The 21,593-nt window shown below is 31.3% G+C and overlaps 1 protein-coding gene and 1 long non-coding RNA gene across 2 annotated transcripts; one reads left to right on the top strand and one right to left on the bottom strand.

Moving 5' to 3' along the window:
• The first annotated feature begins 55 nt into the window (after positions 1-55).
• On the top strand, positions 56-16,062 carry LOC131845078 (uncharacterized). Its single transcript, XM_059194095.1, has 8 exons — positions 56-938; positions 2,530-2,685; positions 2,877-3,000; positions 4,588-4,691; positions 7,686-7,835; positions 10,471-10,551; positions 13,659-13,817; positions 15,428-16,062. The coding sequence occupies exons 1-8, from the start codon at positions 645-647 to the stop codon at positions 15,710-15,712; spliced, it is 1,353 nt and encodes a 450-aa protein (XP_059050078.1). The 5' UTR covers positions 56-644; the 3' UTR covers positions 15,713-16,062.
• A 3,807-nt stretch (positions 16,063-19,869) lies between these two features.
• On the bottom strand, positions 19,870-21,380 carry LOC131845140 (uncharacterized). Its single transcript, XR_009357622.1, has 3 exons — positions 21,321-21,380; positions 20,628-20,825; positions 19,870-19,996 (listed from the first exon to the last, which is right to left on the bottom strand). It is a non-coding gene; the product is annotated as an uncharacterized LOC131845140 (long non-coding RNA).
• Between the last annotated feature and the right edge of the window lie 213 nt (positions 21,381-21,593).

Below are 21,593 nucleotides of genomic sequence, written 5' to 3'. Positions count from 1 at the left end.
TAAAATAATGTAAGGTGTTTCTTTCTTTCACGGATTGACTCTGTAATACCAACATCAGAATGATAACATTGTTTCATTTCACGCATTTTATTATTTCTCCAGTAAGTAGTTTGAATAAAGCTTATTTATTGCAGCTTAACTATAATAGTGATAACCGAATCCATAAGTATTCGTAGTTCGTACGTATTCGTACATATCTGTCTTATATATATGACTCATAGTATCATACAATTTAACAAGAGAAAATACTTCTTTATAACTCTCACAATTATTTATTTATCTGTGCATATCTTTATTTTAATTTTAACTTAAATATTAATAATTTGTGTCTCTCGCCAATCGTAATTCGATCAAAATTCAATTGGACCGAGTAATCTAAGTTTTTAATCTGCATTCTTCTTATTTATTTCATGATAGGTATATATAGTAACTTGCTTTTCTCTTTCTATATATGTACCAGGTTTTCCAAAAACACTACATACAAATTCAATCAATTTATAACGTCTAAAAATGACACTGGCCAATTTATATCTGTAGATGCTATTAAAAAACAAATGGATATGATAAAATTCTGTAAAGTTCTTATAACTTAATTTATAGCAGATTTAGCTGTACTGCATACTGTCCATTTAATATGTTATAAAATGAATCAGATAGATATACACACGTTTATCAACGAATATAAAGAGCGCGTAAAGAAACAGTTACTTCGTGAAGAGGAGAGTGCGAAAACACAATTTGTATCGTTCGCCGACAAAAGTCTTAGCATTACTGATATTGAATGGCTTCAAGATAATCAAGAGCGATTCTTCAAGGACACAGCAAATGAAGATTTACTGAAACTCGATTATTTATCTGAATTAGGCTTTATTTGTTGTATGATTTATTCCCCTGATGGAACATTTATTATCGTTGGTCACTCCACGGGATTAATACAGGTAGTGTCTAGAGGATGTTTTGTTATGCTTAGTACATGAGGCCAATAAACATGCTGCTTACCTGCATTACCAGAGAAATTGCAGCTGTATATTAGTCTTTTGGGGACAGATATGCAGTTGTCTTGAAGATTTCGTTAGCTCATTTCAAAAGTATTAGAGCTGTGTTTCATGTCAGTTTTTTTTAGCTTGCCCTAGCACTCATAACTGACGGTAGATTTGACATATCATAATAGCCTGTAATAGTCCTAGGTACTTACACGAATGATTTGATAATTGATTTGATTTGAAGGAGTATGCTTCTGCAATATGATCTTTTGTGCTAATTAATTTTCTATCTTATACTCATTGTATTTTATACCAAACGAATTATTCTTCCTTAACTCTAAATTTTCAGTACATTGCTATAGAAATCACAATTTATGTATTTGGACTTTAGCTACATATTACATAATTGATCTAGTATGCCATGCCGCATTATGAATGATCAAAATCTTATTCTTGAGGAGTTTGCAAAAAATATACAGGTTTATTACGACAATGAGAAAAATAATAAAATTTGGTATCCCATGTTTTATCGAGGTAAAATTCGGAAACCAGACAATGTGTCTTGGGTCGAAGAGAATTATAATATTTTTTTTAAAAGCACACGTAATAAAATAGCTTATAATAGATGGTATTCAAGAGAGTCTGGCCCTATATCTTCGTTAACATATTCTCCAAACGGCACACATATTATCGTCGGCCATTTGTCAGGATTAATCCAGGTATAAACTTGTTCGAATAGTAGGTAGTAGATGTGTATAGTTTTATGTACAGAAATATTCTGATTGATTAACGTAACAACGTTTATACAAACACCATTATTTTGTTCTAAAGACATACAAAATTCATACAACCATAACTATAGCCCATGGTTGTGGGGTTGTTGGAAACCATTATGTTATAATAATCCCACTACTACGGGCTATAGATATGCTTGTATGAATTTGTATGTAGTATGTATTTAGAATGTTTGTGTCCTTTCGGAGTCTGCATGTACGTGCGAAAGAATGTATGATGGAGAAAATATGATTGTATTTACGTATTTCTCACCGTATCAAAATCTAAGTACCTATTATCAATCTTGATTATAAGATAGTGACTAACTATTTGTTTTTATCGGGCTCGAAAAGAAGCAGGTGCAGTATTTATTATAGAGCTTTATTTACTTATTTATGAAGTCGCCCACTCGTAAACTTTATAACCATATTATGAATGGACTTAAGTTTGAATATTAACTAGTACCTACCTACCCAGGTTATTACTTTATTCGTCTGTTTTTTGTTACTTTAACTAAATCAAATTATGACAATATAGAAGAATTGAGATCTATATAGAAGTACTGATTTCCGTAAATGCAGATGTGCCAATATTACATACATTCAAGTTTAGTAGCTATAATTTTACTATGACATATGATACAGGTCAAAAAGCAAGCTGCTTGTCGGCTGGAATAGGTGTCAATGACGTACACCCTCAATCGACACAATGTAGGTACGTCTGGTAAAAGTAATTAAATATTAAATGTAATAAATATTTTCATATTTTCTAGATGCGACACGGCACTACTGGGACGGTATTATGTACATTACGAAATATACAATTTCCACCAAAACCAGTGTATGCTTTATCGTACAGTCGTCTAGAAGAAAGGGTGTGCTACGCAGCTTGTATGGATGGAGCGATATATAGAATTGAGATTCCAAATGTATGAACATATATTATGTCATTAATTCAGAATTAGTTACATATATATCAATAATTATAATTTTAATAGCTGGCGTCGTATAGAAGCTTTATTTATTGTTGACGTTTGACTACCATAAATTACTACCGCCAGATGTATTCGCATACGAAGTTGCAGGAACCACTAGGTGTAATGTAATTTGTTTATATTAGATAACTGCACCTACCGACAAGCCACCGGAATACTGTATTCAAGCAGATCCAGGTTTAGAATGCCTCAACATGCAGTTCTATGGTACACCGGGAATATCATCATACTCAACGCCTTTCATCACACGTACGTAAATACGTAGATATTATTTTTCTTTGGCCTATTAAGCAAGAATGTATAATCGATGTAGGTACAGTTAGTTATGTAGGTTACGAAACATGATTTGTAAAAGTATGTCCACAATCTCAGCTACAAAATTGTAAAAAAATATCTCCGCTTTTGCTGGAATTATAAATAAATAAAAACTATCGTTTGCCTACTTAATAGTAATTTAATATATTTTGCATACACTTCTTGTAATGTTTTATTAAAGCTTATATAAACATAATAAAGATAAAAAATCTATAATTTCGAACTATATTTAAGTTTAGTAAAATTCAATTAGGCTTTTTATGTAATTGATAAGGCAAACAAGCTAATGACCCAAGTAATAGTAAACTGTAACCGTTACAAATATAGTGAATAGCACTACAGACTTCACGTTATTATGTAACACCTACAGTACCGCTCAAGCTTTGTTATTTCAGAGGGTTAAGATGCCTCTTATCCTGTTATTTCACTGGCTGCATAATCTGACCATACAACTGTAACAGCGGCTTACAAAGCAAGGCTTATAGGCTGAAATAGGTTAGACTAAACTGATGGCCCATCCAGAAGAGTTTTTACAGTCTAGCTCTTGTAAATTATTCTTAACAATGCCCAATTTAATAAAAAAATGGTGCACACTATCTGTGTGGCATTCAAATGATAGTTTCCAATTTTGTTTTTAACAATATTGTCTTGTTCGGTATTCTTACTAGAATAAAGCAAAATTATATGTACGATGAACAAAGTTATAAGTAGTGGATTTCTAATATTGGTCGGTAAATTGAACTTTCCTCTTCAACTTTCGTAATGACGTAATATTCACGGAGTGTTGACGTCATAGATACGTACTGTGACGCCTACAGTTAAGAGATCCGTAACCAGTTAAGCGGCTTGATCAAGCACTTGCACCCTTGAAATTTGGTTTAGGTATTATTTTTTCCCTTTTTATTGGCTTGTTTGGGCTATTGTCAGGTGCATCTCTGTTTTATTATGGTTTAGGTATGCTTTTTTTACGACTATTGCTTTAGTCATAAATAATAATAATAAAAACCAGCAAAAGCTGAGAAAAAAAAACATAAAGAATAATAATAATGATAATCTCAGGACAATTCACACAGAGCCATCTAGACCCAAGTTAAGCTAGCTAAAGCTTGTGTTATGGGTACTAGATTACTGATACAAATACATAGATATTTTTTTTTCGTAAATACATATATACATATTATATTATATTAATACATAGAAAATACCCAGACAAACAATCATACTCATGAATACAAATGTTTGTGCCGTGCGAGGAATCCAACCCGCGACCATCGGACGTAAAGTGGTCCGCTAGACCACCGAGGTCCTCATATAATCAAATAATAAATAATGCGTTGGTTTTTTCTCGGTCTCATATAATAGTTACCACTGTCTACCAGGTGTTCTGTACTATCACCTTGTTTGCAATTCGAATCATAAGAAAAATCTAATATATAAATACTATCGCGTATAACTAGTAGTCTATTGAACTTTTTTTTTGTTTATAATTTGTAAAGTAAAAATAGTATCTTATGTATTCAGAAAGGTCCGCGACACTCTCTTTGGGATTGTCTGCTGACCAATCAAAGATGGTGGCTGGATATGCTGATACTTCAATAAAAATCTATGACATGGAAACCCAAGAGGTAGGTACCTACATATAGAATATAGTAATTATCAAATGAATTGTATAACTTTGCATACTTGCTTATATTATGTTATCTGTGCTTATATATTCCAATGTTAGTACATACTCGTAGACTACATGAACAAAATTGAATAGATGGGTAATATAATGTTCTTTATTGAATGTGTAGAAGGTATCTAAGATAAATTAGGTGTTAGGTACGTAATAAACAGAGTTTATAAAGTGATTTAAGATTTCTCGTATTTCAGAAAATTTATGCTCATTGGATATTTCAGTATCAGTATCTACCTCACAGGCGAATTGTCTTAGAGAGCAATAACATTCAAAGAATTTGTATATCTAGTTGGTTAGTTCACATATTTATAAAACTGAAATCTAGAAAGATAAATAACTTATTATAAGTATAAAATAAGAATACCATCATATGGTTCTGCAGATATTTGATTAACGTGAACTATTTTCCTTGAAAGTAAAATAGCAGATTTTTTTTCATATATGTAAAGGATCTGCGTAAATAAAACACCTATTTACAACATTCTCTTTCTCATACGTCCATACTCTGCTTTTTGAGCTGAATTAGTACTTAAAATAAACTATTACTTATAACCCTATCCCTCTGTTATTATTATTATATGGAACATAATCCATTCATTGTAATAAAATGGTCATTTACCTAATTTAGAATTATACAGTCAATTCATATCAGAATGTACTGCAAAATGTACAAATTACCATCACAAAACCTGATTACAATGAAGGTTAACAATACCACAGAGCCTATTCCAAGAGGATAATCTAAATAATGTAATGTTCATAGCAAACCACGTAATACCCCACAACTTCGCATGAAACGCAATCTACAATAAAAGATTACGGCCTAATCTCAGTTTATTGCTAAAATAAATTTAAACACTGCATCGGTTTATGAGGTCCATGAAAGCCCTTGACCCTCTGGAAAGTAGGACTTGGCAATTAATTCGTTGTCACTTACATTTTGTTATTTTTATGATAATAAGATAAAACTATACATACTTTTATTATTACAACGACCTCAGCTTTTCTAGCACAAGCTTTAAACCGCTACACACTGCTTTGCTTTCCGATGGTATTGCGTTGGAGTCCTAGCACAATGCAAATATTCATTTGTATAGTAGTTTGTATTGGTTTCTGTGTTTGCCTGTATATTATGTATACAAAAAAACTACAAAAAACTGCATTGATTACTTCTATCAGTTGTTTAATACCCATGACACAAGCTCTGCTTACTTTAGGACTGGATAGCCCTGTGTGAAGTGTCCAGGGTATACACCTATAAAAATCCTCTGAATCCATTCCTTCAATATGAGAAAGCTCATGTCTGTTTCCTTTTGGCGTATCAAATAATATCTAATGAACATACGTTCTTGATATTCAACATATTTTCTTGTTATTTTGTGAGTCTATTTCTACAAACTTAAAAATAATGGGGTTGACCTGAATTTTTATATTAGATATTATTTATATATTGCATATTATGTAGTGAGATCTATTTCATATAGTAATGACCAACAGACTCAAAATTTGACATAGAGATATTGTAGATGATAGAGTCACAAGGGATTGCGATTATCTAAAATAATAAGCTACAATTTTGACGTTCAAAGAAGGGACAAGCTTGCACGAAGACTTGTTAAGAAGAAAAATCTTCTTTTGTAGTCGTTATATTATTATGATACCTAATATAAGTATAACTATTACAATTTAATGTGACATGTCGCATGTACCCACAACGATAATTAAATATTTAATTCCAAAACAGATTTTTATAAACAATGAAATCAAACAGACTACTAATTGTGACAAAATTGGTAATGATATGGCTACGAGTAAGCAAAACTCTGTTAATTCCAAAAATATTAGTTATAAATTAACCCAATTTACTACGGAATACACTGTGTGTTTTTTGTGAACATTACAGAAAGCCTTTTAATGAATCGGTGGACTTTATGGGTACCTATCTATGTGATAAAAACACGTAGATTTCTGTTATATTTTATAATACACGCACCTACAACCAAAACAATTAATTATACAAGAAATATAAATAACCTTTATTCAAATAAACTTAATATAAAATAACTTGATAAACATAATATGCTTTTGAATAATCACATAGTATTTTTTTTTATTCCACCGCTCATTCGGAAAACAGACTCATTACAAGAAGAACGAGTAAAGAACCTTGCATGTACTTCTGTTAAATAAATGTTGCATCGGCAGCAACATATAAAAGTATTTTAAAAATATAAGTTATAAAATTAAGGGATTATACTAAGCGTTTTTTGTTGATTATTTTTTCATCACAAGGGTTTACTGTACAATATTTATCTGTAACTAGTAGTGATTGGTTCGTAAAAATGAGATTTCTTCGATAGGTAATAACTTTTCTTATTAGGTGTTCAATTATGTTGGGTGGTGACACTACATAGCTAGACTTGATCCAATTGATATTCGATTATCCTGTAACTTTACTACCTAATCTCACCCAATAATCAAAACCCAGCTTACGAAGCAAGCTGTTTGGCAGATGAAATAGGTGAGAATGCGATACCCACGCATTGTATTCTGATAGGTAAGTAGGTAGGTCTCAACATTGTTGATAGATAAATCAAAGAAATATACCGATAACTTTATGAATTTATTTATTTATATGGTCTAAAATTGTAAATAAAAAATTTTATCTACTGAAATAATCTATTTTGGAATGGTGGAATGGTATACTGTAATGGTACACCCGCCTGCGCCAATGGTTTTTTCTGGCGGGACACCAGTGGAGAATGATAAAATGAGTTCAGGTCTGTTAGCCTAATGGTTTCATGGTGATTTCTCACGATGGTTTTCAGGAGGAACCCATGGAGGTCAACCTGAGATTGTACATTGCTAGCACTGGAGTTATGAGTCCACTCCACAATACTAACAATACCCTTTCCCTAACCTATTTTATTTATTCCAGGCTGTAGTGACATACAAAGTACATAAATTACGACTACAATTTATTCCTAAGAAATTGCAACGTGCTCATTTTGGACAAGTGTGTGCTTTACGATGTCACGACGAGAAACCGTTCCTATTCGCTTCCGGAGGTTGGGATAGAACTCTGAGGGTTAGTTGGCTAAATTGAATTACTTTAGGCCCAAGTATTACTTTTTAGATAATATAAATACATTCAAGGGGTATTTTTTTAATGGAATGGATTGATATTGACATTAAGTCAGGTCAGTTAAACTATCGTGGCAAATTCACCAGGAACTTATCTCGATATCGATGGTTTTAAGGGCAAACTATTGATGTAACATACAATATGTAACATAACAAATAAACAAATATATCCGTTTCAAAAGTGCCGACCTCAACCAGCGCTTTCATTATCTATGAAGTTTGAATGAATGTAAAAAAATAAGGATTTTATAAAACACTTCAAAGGCCGGTTCTGACGTAGATTGGTCGTCACGCTTATTAACAGAGAACAATGTGTATTGTTCAGGCATCTAACTTTGTTAGAGCAAGCAAAAATACAGCTTAAATATTTTTTGTTCTGTTTACTATTTTAATCGCTTGTCTTAATATTTTGCTCTAGGAAAATGAACTTTATTTATTTTGTAATGAAGAATATCAACTTTATTAAAACTAATTGTTATATAAATGGTTAAAGTTATGGTGTAAATGAATGCAGAATTAAAAAAATATTTATTAAATTTTATTGATGCTGGCTGGCTAGTCATATCCATAAATTAGCTCTATTACATTTATTATTATTATTATTTCTTAATCTCATTAAAAACTCTTTGATATCTATCAATACAATTCTCTTATAAATCTCTTTATTCTGTTTACCATAATACGATTACATTTTTTTTATAATAAATATATAATATCTACTTCCTATTCAGACATTTATAGGATAACCTATAGAAGTAGACTTTGCACAAAGGCGCTTGCATTGGTACTCGTTACCATTAGCTGGACCGTCAAATTATTTGCTATTCTAGTTACATAAAAAAATGCCTTTTATTGTAGGTACGTACTGGTCCAGATATATATATATATATTTGATCTGGTAATAAATAAACTAACTACTAGGTGTATTTTAGCACCTATTATAGGAATTGTCTTATAACAACCAACTAGTATACAATTACACAACATTCGTAACTAACGTAAAATTATCATTTTGTAAACAAAATGACAGAAATGTATGGTCCAGGAAACCATAATGGATTATTCCAGGTGAATACTATTTTCACCCTAAAAACAATATAGATATCGTTAGATAATAATCCATTGATATTTATAATCTATAATACTTGTGTATATTTTTTTGGAATGAATTTATATTAGGTAAAACTTTTTAATTAAGTTGTAATATAGGGAGCTACTTGATGAAATAGCGGAAGGCAGTCCCCACTTCACGTTTGTACGGTCGCGATATCCTTATACAATATCTACATTTATAATCGTAAACAGTACTATTACTCTGGATATGTTCTGTATGTATTTGTAAAAAAAATTAAGTATATTTGTCACTTACTTAATATACATATTCCAAGCTTAGTTTAGTTTGAATCTAGTTAATACTATGTATCATAATTTGATTAGGTTATTATTTCAATTTTCATGGATTATATATTGGCAGTGGTGAAGAATGATATCACGAATATCCGCCTAAATATAATTTAAGGTATTTTTTACAATACTTAGTGATATGAAACGGTGATCCGACTCAACTCGATGCCTGCAACCACATTGTGAATAAAACAACGCGGCCAACGACCGTGTACAGACACAAAGCATCTCTGTCGAGATTAAAATATTTCGCTTAGTGGTTAAACTGCTCAAATTATTTATTAAAAGATCCTTTTATGTCGCTACAAAGAATTGTCCTATGCAGGCTCACGTTCATAATCTATTTAAATTTTCACATAGTTATTGTCATTCTGTCGTATGTAATTTTCCTGTGATGTTATTTTTGTTACTGCATAATAATGTTTCTGTCGTAGTAAAAGTATTTTAACATCAAGCGAATCAAACATTCAGTAGGTCTAATTACAGACTGTAAATTTTAGTTTTGAACCTCTAACAGAAAGTTATTAACTGTTAGATGCGAGATCGTGTCTTCCAGTGGTAAAGGGATAATATCTATATTGAAGGCGTTATAATATATATAATATATAATCTACGTTGCTTTTACTACTAGTTCTTATTGGTATTTATTATTTTAATTTTAGTTTGAGTCCAAGTAAAAAAATATTATATTTTAATATTCCATATTTTTATGTAAAATTGTTGTACAATTGATTGTAACAAATGTATTTTATGTACAAAATTGGCTTTTAAAAATACCATTTACAGCTATAAATATTCCATAATAAATAAATAATTACAAACATGATAACTGAATTCGGAAATTAATGAAGGAATATTTAAAAATAATATTAGTTCCATTATTAATTGACACGCGAATCTTTAATTAAATTCTTTAATCATAATTAATCTGTCGCATATTAGATTAATTATGATTTAATATTAGTAGTAACTTCATAATTGCGTTAAACTTTAATTGAAACGAAATGAAATAATGAATAATATTATATTATTTGATGTACTCGTATTATTATATAATACCTATAGTAACAAGAACGAATGTAAAATGATGTTACATCAACATGTTTATAGAAAATTTAAGATGATTTATCTTGTTTCTCATTCTATTGTATAAAAAGTTACTTCTTTGATTTCAGATTTGGGATACGCGCTGTAAAGTGGGGTGTATAATGACTTTCGAAGGTGTCAATATATGCAGTGATGCCATTGATTTGAATGTTAGTACTCTCATACATTTTACTTATATAAACAAATATATATCTTACCTTGTATAATATACTAGGCAAGATATAGACGGAGTAGTCAGACGCATTTTCAACTAGATAGTGGTGAATACAACACTTGATATGCCTACATTTCGGTAAGTATATTGAAATAAATGGCCTATACTGGATTAATCTGATTTAATATTGGCCCTTTTCATCACCGTAGAGCTAGTCCGAAACCTAAAGAATTTATATGTTAGTGTAATAAACCAATATAAGAAGTTATTTGTTTCGGGTAGTATGAGGTTATTTCCTCTTAATATTCTGTTTGATATAGATAAATACATACCTCTATTTTCCTCTATTTCAATCCAATCAATCTATTTTCGAAGTTGATGATGTTGGAAAGGAAAATCATATTTTTAGCTCTTCAAAGTAAATATTGCTTATTGGCAACATAAAAATTTAGTAAAAATGTTTTATATATACACTTCACACTTATATTAACAAAATGTGTTACTTTATAATCTTTAGATACTTACATAATAACTTCAAAAGTATTATTATTCGACACAGTAATATCTATTTTTATAGTAAAATTATGTTTACGATATTACTCACGAAATTTTGTTACGCAGTAATTTGTTTTCTTGTCAGCACCATAATCGCGGTGAAATATTTTCGTAACGTTATTTACGACTGCAATATCTAGTAGACAAGTCTGGAAAAGTCTAGAAAATATTAAAATTAATTTAATATCTAATATCTGATGTTGAGTTACCTTTTTAGAAAGTTGGACGGTCACGTCTGGACCGTGTACTAGGTACCTAATGGAAATGTCTTAATGGATAAGACATATTTATTTTAGTTGTAAGCTAAAAGCATTCATAGTTTTTATTTTAGGATTTGAGTTGATTCAGTATAAATCTATTATTTTCATATTAATTCTTTTATTATACATAACATTATAAAGTTAATTTTGTTCCGAGACAAGTATAGTCCAAAACCACTACACTGACTTTGAATATTCTTTTACAGTTAGAAGGGTACATTATTCTTAGACAATAGCTAATGTTAATATTTATATACAAAATTCACAAAGTTACAAACGCCTAGACTACAACTGGGCGGGCTACTAGTATCTTTTTCGTATATCCATTTCAATTGATTCGTTCTGAGAATTATTACACATTCTACGCCTAAACCGTCTTCGCTGTATGATGCCCGATTTACGTATCTACGTGATCGTTTTTCGAGTGGCTTGTTTTTATGAAACATGTTTACTACAGCAGTTCAGAGTTTACGTTACGATTATTATTGTTTAATAATAGCATTGCTATAAATAAATATCTTAAAATATATTTTATTTCATACAATTGTGTAACGAAAATAACATTAGAGCTACTAAAAAGGTCAATTAGCAGGTTTTCAAAAGTTGGATGTCAGGAATATAATTCTGTAGGATATACACAACAAGTAATAAAAGTATACCTACTTATGGTAGGTACTTATTGGATGAATAAAATATAATGCTTAAATTAATAAAATAATAAATAAAAGATAGAAATATGAAAAAAAACTAAGTAATGAAATACGAGAATAAGGCAAGGTAGATACTTTGTGAGTAATCACATCTTATAAAATATTAAGTAAAGTAGCTAATCTTGATACGAATTACTCTTAATGTATGTTTTCACTTACACTTCCATCAAGCGACCGAGAGGGTGTTTTTTGTAGTCTATTTTCTTGATAAATGGCAATAAATTTCAGTGTGCGTACAATAAATATGATGTCTGTTAGATAATGATGAACATACATTTTTAGTATTATTTTCTCTGTAGATTTTTAACATTTTTAGAGAATAAAAGCACATTTTTACTCTTATTTTGAAGAGTGTTATAGTATGTATAGACGATATTACAAAATATACACATTATATATATACTTTCAGAATTTTATAGCGATGTAAGTCTTGAAGATCGAAAGATCGATAGGAAGATCGAAATTACCTGTCCGATTCACACACACACATAGATCAATTGGTATATAAATAGATAAATTAAATTGACACAGAATAATTGTTACCTGAATTCACGTGGAAATGTGGGGTATGGCTAGCTCGCCTTACAAGTGTCGAAGGAATACGTTAAAATGTAACTGATTTTTATAATGTGCCATTTCCATTCAGGGTGAGACGTATAGTTTTACATAATATTTCGAATATGGTATTTTATTAAGGTCTTATTTGTTAAAAAAACGGTACCTAATTAAGCTCTCCAGTATTCTTAGTTGTCGATTTGAACGTAAATTTTTACATTTTTTATACACAGTATACTACTGTGTTATAACTATGTAATATTTTCTGATCAATGTTTAGAATCTTTAAGTTATCAATTTTGGACGTCTAAGTTATCAGGTGACTTAGTATGATAAATATATCGTTTATCCATGTACTTAATATTCTTATTATAATTATTTAAGAGTTAATTTAAGAAAGTATCATTTGTGCATTTTGATTGAGTCTTGAAAAATATTTTAGAGAGTGAAAAATACAGCCTCTAATTTTGAAAATAGTAGGTATGTACCGATACCTACCTACCTTCACATGTGTACAAAGCTCTCTAAAATATTATATCTAGGTACTTACTTCTATTGCATTTCATACGTGGCTCGAAGTTAAATACGGGGCACTTTTAATTAAAAACTCAGCCTTTGTGATGGTACCAACTTGCCAGTGTTTCATCTGCTAAGTCGTGTCTCCTTCATTAAGAAGTTTGAGGTTTTCATAGTTTGTTGTCAGAGTTTGAGCAGCATTATTTTTCCACCTACAATTACTTATAGTTCGGAAAGTACTCTAAGTTTTACCTGTACAGTTTACAGATAAAACTATGACTTGATTCTTTTGAAGATATAACCGCTCTTATTAATTAAATTAAAACCGAGGTTAATTTTTAAAAATTACGTATTTACGAGTATTAATTATTCAGAACAATTTCCACAGCGCCATTTAGTCTCAAACTAAGTAGAGCTTGTGTTACTAAAAAATATAGATACAAAGGCTTAAATATATTTTTTATATATTTATATACATAGAAAAGACGCAGATTTATTTGTTACAGAGAGATCACTGTATTACCGGTAGTTGGCAACCGACAGAAGCACTTGTTGTGTGGGATTTGGTTGCTCGTAAGCGACTCAACATTATCAGGGTACAAAATCGTCGCCCTGACATCGACGGAGAATACATTTACGCGTGCAGATATTGGAGGTCTCCGCAGGTAACAGATGGCATACAAAATCTCGTAATAAATATCTCGTTCTTGCCAAATCTCTACCTCTTCACCGGGGATTTAATTATGTAATACAAGGACTGTAAATTCAATAGGACATTTTACGATTAGGTGCTATGCTTAATCAAAAGATTCAGATGTCAGTTTCAAAGGGAGCACTATATTCAGTACAGCTCACTTATGTATAAACTTATCTTTTGTTAAATACACGCAAAGATAAAAGACATCTCTCCTAAAAATATTTTACAATTCCTCGCCTTAGTAGCGAATTCTACACAGGGCAAGCACAACAGGATTTCGAAGATCGCAATGCTACATATTTGTAAGTATTTAATAGAAAAAGAAAGCCGGATATATTCCTATATCATACCAGAAATATTTTTTTGTTACCTAAAGCCTCCTCGCCTCTTACGTTAGATTTTAATATACCTACCTAGCGAAATGTGTTGAAATGTTTCAAGTGCCGCTATAAACACAACTCTGATTACACCATCCGAGATACCACTCGTCGATATGTCATATTTAGTAAACAAAAATAGTTAAATATATTTAATACGTAGATTACTACAACAAAGTATAATTCAATCTCGTTATGGCACAACAAAACTCATCTATGTATAAAATGAAAACATAATTTCCTCAAAATAAACCTCACAATTGAATCATCGCGTAGCTGCCATGAACAGCGATAGCTGTGAGATTTCACCACTCTGTTTTCCTTTAATTCCCTTCTCGGGCACAAAGTACTAATATTACTGAAGTTTTGGGATTTCGGATGTAAGGTGCGGTCATGTTGAAAATCTTGGTTGGAAAGTTGGAATGTTCGGGTTTAATTAAATTGACATAAATTGTTTGGTAGGTACGGTTCATTCACCGAATTTTCGAGGTATTTAAAATAATATCAAATATTAAATTATGGCGAATAGGAATTCGGGTACTAATTAAAATTTGAAGAACCAAGATTTTTTGTACCGTCACAAATTAAAATTATTTTATTTTTAAACCGAAAAAAGTTTAATAAGACAGCAGTTACTGTTGGCCTGTTTCGCTCAACTCATTATGGTAACCGTCGCTATATACATGCAAAGTATAACGATATCACGTTATCATGCTACACCAGTGATACCACTCGTACATTGCTATTCCGCAGAACTTATATTATAATAGTTCCCTGTACTATTTCCAATACTAAACGCAGTGACAAGAAACTTCACATTCCATTAATGAGAAGTAAGATCCGTTATTTATATAAATTAATAATAATGTGAACCTTAAGAACTATGGTAATATGGTCTTACTTACCTTATATTTCAGATTTATTTATGCAATTGTAATAGCTAACAAGCTGACGGCCCTACCTGACGGTAAGCGGTAACCGTCTTTTATATAGGTATGTACCTATATAAGAGAGTTAATGTTAACAACATTACGGATATCTCGTTATCATATGACACCTGTGATACCACTCATGCGTTGATATTCCAGATAACTAAGATGACATGCCTATTATTCTGTAATTTCACAGCATAATCCTCACCATACAACCGAAACACAATTTAACAACCTCATTTTTTATTCTATTTGGTTTTTTTTTTCAGTATAATCGTAAAGGTAAATATGCCATCATCGGTGGAAGTGGTACAAATACAGTTGAAGTTATAAACCTTCATAACAGGTATAGCGCTTGCTCGTATCCAGCAGCGGGAACTGTCGTCGCTTTAACAAGTCACGAAAATTGTATTGCATACGGCGGGACTGCTTCAGTATTTAACATTGTTTCATTTCACGATCCCAAACACGAAAAGTACGATAATTTTGAAAACTTTGATGACGATTATAATGAGAGAGTGGTCACATTATTCGATGGAGATGAAATATATTAATCAAGTGAAGCGAATGTTGAAACTTTTTAATCTATTTGGGCAACATCTGCTGTCGGAACTAAGTTAATATTGCTACGAATCAGTGATTGGCTTGACTGTTGTTGATTAATTTAAATATTAAAACAGTCTGAATACACTTTTATTTGTTTATTTTAATAAACACCGAAAGTATAATGTTCTTTAAAACTTTAATGATGATTCTAATAAAGGTTACAACACCTTTGATGAAGATGAAATATTAATCAAGTGAAGCAAACACTGGAACTTATTAATCAATTTGAGCAACATCTGCTTTCGGAACCAAGCTAGTAATGTCGGTACGAGTCAGCTATTCGTTTGATTCTTTGGTTAAATTAAATATTAAAAGAGTTTAATAAATGCTTAAAATTTTATTTGCTTTATCCAGTTTTGCTACTTATATTGAAATACCTAAAAATATGTAGCTTGTATGTTAATAAATTAAAGTATAATATGTAAATTACATCTCGTTCGATAATTCTTGCGCCTTCTTGGGAATTTCAATGTTTAAAACTATTTTCCTTAATGTGCTTAAAAAAGCATTTCATTATTCATAATAGCATAGTATATCAATATAATATATCTATGAGGTATAAGATAGGTGACTATATAATATTTATACATTGCTGCATTTTTCTGTGAGTCTTACGAAATATTGTTTTTATGGTTCGAATAGATATAAAAAATATTTTAGACTAGATAATACACGTATTAATATAACTGATAATTCACCACATGTCTAAACTTATCGTTTTTCATAAAAAATAGTATAAGTTATTGTTTAGTTTTCAAATGAAGCGCAATTATATTTAAAACATTCCTTTTATAAGTTCTTATTAATATAAAGCTAACCTACAAATGATGATGACTCCTGATTAAATATTGAGTACGTACACGCAAACAGACCATCATGATGAAAAGTAATCCGCTTCAATTTCGTTAAAGACACATTCGTGTCCATTTCAAAATTGTGTCGAAGCCAGTTCAACAGAACATTCTCAGTACCATTACAAATTTCAAAGCTTGTTTTAGCCAAATTGGACCGCTGGTGTAATAACAATAAAGGGTATTCTGGAAAAAACAGTGTTGAAATCCAACAACTCGAAATTGAACTTCTGAAGGGGCAGAAAACAATTGCACAAGTTCTCGCAAAAAAAGTTGGTATGCTATATTGAAAAATTAGAGTTGCCATTGCGAATTCAGTTGAGGCTACAACGGCGAACAAGTTGCAATAGAATTTAAATAAAGAGAGCGTTCCCTAACTGCGCGAACGGTGCGCGGGGCGTTGTGAACTTTCAACTTTTACCCGTTTATGTAGCGCGGGAAACGTACCTCCTTCCAGCGCACCCCCCACGTACGGGTAGGGGGCTTTCCGTACTTGAAGCGAATATTTACAGCGCAACCTAAATATAGCGTGCCGCTGCTCAGCTGGCACGGTTGAGGGAAGGTAGGAGGGTAAACATTCTCCCAACCATCCCCCTTGAGCTGTTACCGCTTGTGGAAGGCCATTCGGGCACCGGCTCCTGAGGTAAGCGGACGTTTCTTGTTTAATGCAAGGGTCGCAATGCGGCCGTGACCGCTGCCTGAGGGGTGGACGTACGGCGGTAATTTTCAAGGTTATGACTTTGAATTCGATATGTTACGCTGATTCTATAAATGGTAACCTCTAATACTAAATATAATTGAACGTATCGAGGGTTGGAATTTGCTCGTTTAGGTACATTAACAGAAATGTCAGTAGTTTTTGCATCATAAACCTGAGATAAAAGTATACTGAGACCGAGATCACAACATTGTTTACAATAAAGCGTTCATACCAACATTATAAATGCTACCGTATGTCTGTTTGTTAACTAAATGATTGAAGGTATGATTGTAGCATATGAACGGACATATTTTCATAACACTCTTATTGACATTCTTTTATACATAGCCGTCAATTAAATTCTTATAATTTTTACGTATAAAAAACGATTCAATAATTAAGAGGAGGATCCTACACCACTGTTTTATGCATTTTATAAGAATGCAAAATTGAATTTAATATGAGCATAGTGCTTAATTAACAGCCGAATACTTTATTATTTAAAATCCGTCGTCATTTCCCGTACATCAGAAAAAGGACTTTATTAATACTCTGTTGTATTCGCTCTTACCTGTGACTTCGTCTGCTCTTTTGGAGATAAATATCATGTATTAGTTAATGTAATTCCATCCATTTTAAACGTTACGTGGATGTTTACATTACCTTGCTGCCGTTTAGTTGTGAAAAGCTAACAAACAGATAGTTACACTTTCGCATTTATACCCAATACAAGCTTTAGCACGAAAATTCGTCCGCATTTTTTTATTTCATTAAAAGATAGTATATGTCTGCTCTTGTGATACAATGTCTTTATTTGAAATATCATTAATTTCCCTTCAGACATTTGGTTGAGAAAACGTGACGAACAAATAGACAGACTGGCAGATATTATTTCGTATTTCTATTATTAATGTAGATATTTCGACCTGATATTATAGCTGACAAGTTTTTATTAATGTAATTAACTCTGTTTTCGTATGTGGATTTATATTAATTTGTAAAGCCCATAAAATTGTTTTAGCTCTGGTATGACACACACATACACAGACTCGCTATTACGTCCAGTAACACACTCAATGTCATAATTCATTTTTGCGGCTTTTTCGCGAGTTTGGAACAAAGCCATTTTTTAATCAAGCCTGCTACAATTTATATGGAATATTATCTAAGAGATGTGGCAGATTCAATTTCAGTTTCGTTATTATCTTGGGCCCAGTTGTAAATAAAATACATACAATTAACTTCGGATTCAGATAAAAGTAACCTTAGATGGTTTTCTAAATTAATATCTATGTAGCTATGAAACTACGTATCTTTTCATTTATAAATTACAAGTACTTTCGTTTGTAATTATGTTGAGATAACGCAATATCTATTTTTAAAGTTTCGTAGTTAGACTTATAATTATAACTTAACTATAATTATAACTTGATATTTCAAAAATAGTCGGTGGTAAAAAATCAAAAGAACTTTATGTAAAAAAGGATTTGTAAATATTACTTACAAATCCTTTTTTACGTCTATATATCAGTAGTTGAAAATTATATATGTTTATAAATAATGGAATTAAAGAAACGTCACTAATAAACGCCAAAATACAATAAAATTATTATTATTAAACATTAATAAAGCTTGATAATCAATAATCATAATGTTAATTGAAAAAAAGTAGGAGATTAATCGAACAAAATTTACAACTCTAAGAAAAATAAGAATGCGTCTATTGTGCGTACTTATATCACATTTACATTTTATATTGGATAGTAAAATATCTTACTTACATATGTACACAGTATAGTAAATATATAATAGTAGTTTTATTATTAAAGAGAATTAGTTAATTATTTTAAAACCTAAGCAATTACATATTAACGTATAGGTAATATATAAATTGTGTTTCACAAAAAAACATGTTCAATCGTTATAAAATAAAAAAGAAAAATACGATTTAAATTAATTCACTATTACCAAAATATTCGTAGGTAGATATAATAAAGAGAGATAAATAAATTCAGAAAATAAAAAGTTAAAGGTTGTTACAACTGAGTAGACACAGATAATTACATAAAAAAAGGTAAGTTCTATAAAATATTCAGCTGTAATGTTTATCCAGGGACTTGGTACATTGAAGTGATATTTGCTTAAAAATCATGCTTTTGTTTTGTAACAATAGCATTATTTTTGGTAGAATATGACGGTTAAATATTTATTAAATTCCTTTTGTAAATACAATACGGAAATGACAGCACAATATTTATCAATCACAGTATTTGTAGTAATATTGTTACATTACGATGTTACAAATCTCTCAAATGACGACTATCTATAATAAAGATGTAATGTAATGTAACCATCACGAAACATACTTTTGCATTAGAACTCGTCCTAATATAGCTTTGTATATCTTGTTTTCAATATGAATGAATAAGAATACTAGTATATTAATATTAACACGTATAATAATTTAATATAATATTAACATAATTGTACCTAATGTCGTCTGGATTAAAGTTTATAATGAATTGGTAATGAACTTTCTTTATAAACACGTGGCAGTGTCAAAGTCAAATCTCTAAAAGGCTACAATGCATTAGTAACCCTCGTGTTGCAAGTGTCCTTGGCGACGCCGCGACGGCAGACCACTTGCCATTAGCACTTCCTATTGTAAGCTCGTTGCCTCCCTAAAAATAAGAAAAATTTGGTATTAAATTACAAAACTGCGCTGTACACCACTACGTCGCCTATATCCCGCCATCTTGAAATATTTTGAAAATATGGGACATATTGATGTAGTACAGATATCAAATTTAGAATAAAAATATTATAGATATTAGTTTGGTTAAAAACGTAAAGGAATATTGAAAACTAAATTATAGCGTTTTTTTCTGGGAATATAGTGAATACTATTTACCTTAATTTACAGAAATATAAGAATAACTCCCTATTTTATGTACTTAGTTTCCGTTTTACTTAGTCAATGATATTTCAATTCATTGTCAATGCACGCAGTACAAGGTTACTAGTTATACTATGCCCGCAGTAAACCCCGCGAAATTTGTACCCTACGTATTATTCTAATGTATAGGTTACATTACTGTAAAGTTTCATCAAAATCCGTTCAGTAGTTTTTGTGTGAAAGAGTAACAAATATCTATCCATTCATCTATACATATGTCTGTCTCACAAACTTTCGCATTTATAAAATCAGTAAGAATTAAGATGTTAATACAAGAAAATTATTAGCAAAAATAATGCATTTGACACTTCCTTTACATCAAAAATACCTATGTCCCTGTAGATGTATGTACTTACACGAAAATGTATTGGGGCGTTGCGAGCGGGGCGGCGCGGAGGCAGGGCGGCGCGGCGGGGATAGCACGGGCATGGGCTGCATCGATCCACAGGCCGTGACCTTGACACGACCGCCTTCCCGGATGTGCCAGCTCGCCTAGTTGCGCCATTGTCGCTTTATTCAGCCCTGCCTTTTATTAGCCCCCGGTTATTTCTGTGCTGTTATGAAATGTAGGTGTCCGTTAATGTTTCTCGCGGACTCTTATTTGGGTTACTTTCCTCCTTACCTTTAAAGAAAGAGATAAGAGTGATGGGGACTATTGCCGGTAATATACCAGATAATAATATGCCAGAAATGCATCCCATCAGGTCTACTACCATTTGGTCTACCTGGAAACCATCGTAATAAATTCGTAGTGAATTCGCTACGATCGCTTAACTGATTTAACTTTATTCTTATTACATTGTCTTCCACAGGTGGCCCGCTAGAGCATACCGTTTGCGTAGGACGCCAAAAAAGCTTTAAAATATTTTTTCTATGACTACAATTTTTCTTAGCAGACTAGGTATTTGAATTACCAGTAGATATCGACCAAAACATGCCAAGAATGTGTTGTATACCTTAAAACTACTTTACGTAATAACTGCTTATACTTTCATATATTTTCCTCAATACAATGAACATACTTTCAAGAAGCATGGTGAAGGTCTTACCTTAACCTTTGTCTATTTTCAACTATCAAAAGGTTTTGTATATCAATACGACGATATTTCAGTGTATTACGATATATCTTTGCCAATATAAAGGTCTTTTTGTTATTAATAAAGTGTATTTCCGTATAAGTTCCATTATAGTTTGACACACATATGACATAATATAGTCGGATTAATACTTCGCCTGAATATAATGAAGTTGAGCGACCTGAACTAACCTTTCACTTCCAAAGATAATATAAATACCACAGAGATCAGAACTCAAAGGTAAGC

Source organism: Achroia grisella, unplaced genomic scaffold, assembly GCF_030625045.1.
Source record: "Achroia grisella isolate CSIRO2021 unplaced genomic scaffold, CSIRO_AGI_Agris_v1 utg452, whole genome shotgun sequence".
NCBI classification, from domain to species: domain Eukaryota; kingdom Metazoa; phylum Arthropoda; class Insecta; order Lepidoptera; family Pyralidae; genus Achroia; species Achroia grisella.
This window is presented reverse-complemented; position numbering and strand designations above follow the sequence as displayed.

Bases quoted from the DNA above. Each gene is read 5' to 3' on its own strand.
- LOC131845078 (XM_059194095.1), top strand. From the start codon at position 645: ATGAATCAGATAGATATACACACGTTTATCAACGAATATAAAGAGCGC. The intron at 2,686-2,876 runs GTATGAACATAT...TGTTTATATTAG, and splicing joins ATAGAATTGAGATTCCAAAT to ATAACTGCACCTACCGACAA. The intron at 10,552-13,658 runs GTTAGTACTCTC...TATTTGTTACAG, and splicing joins GTGATGCCATTGATTTGAAT to AGAGATCACTGTATTACCGG.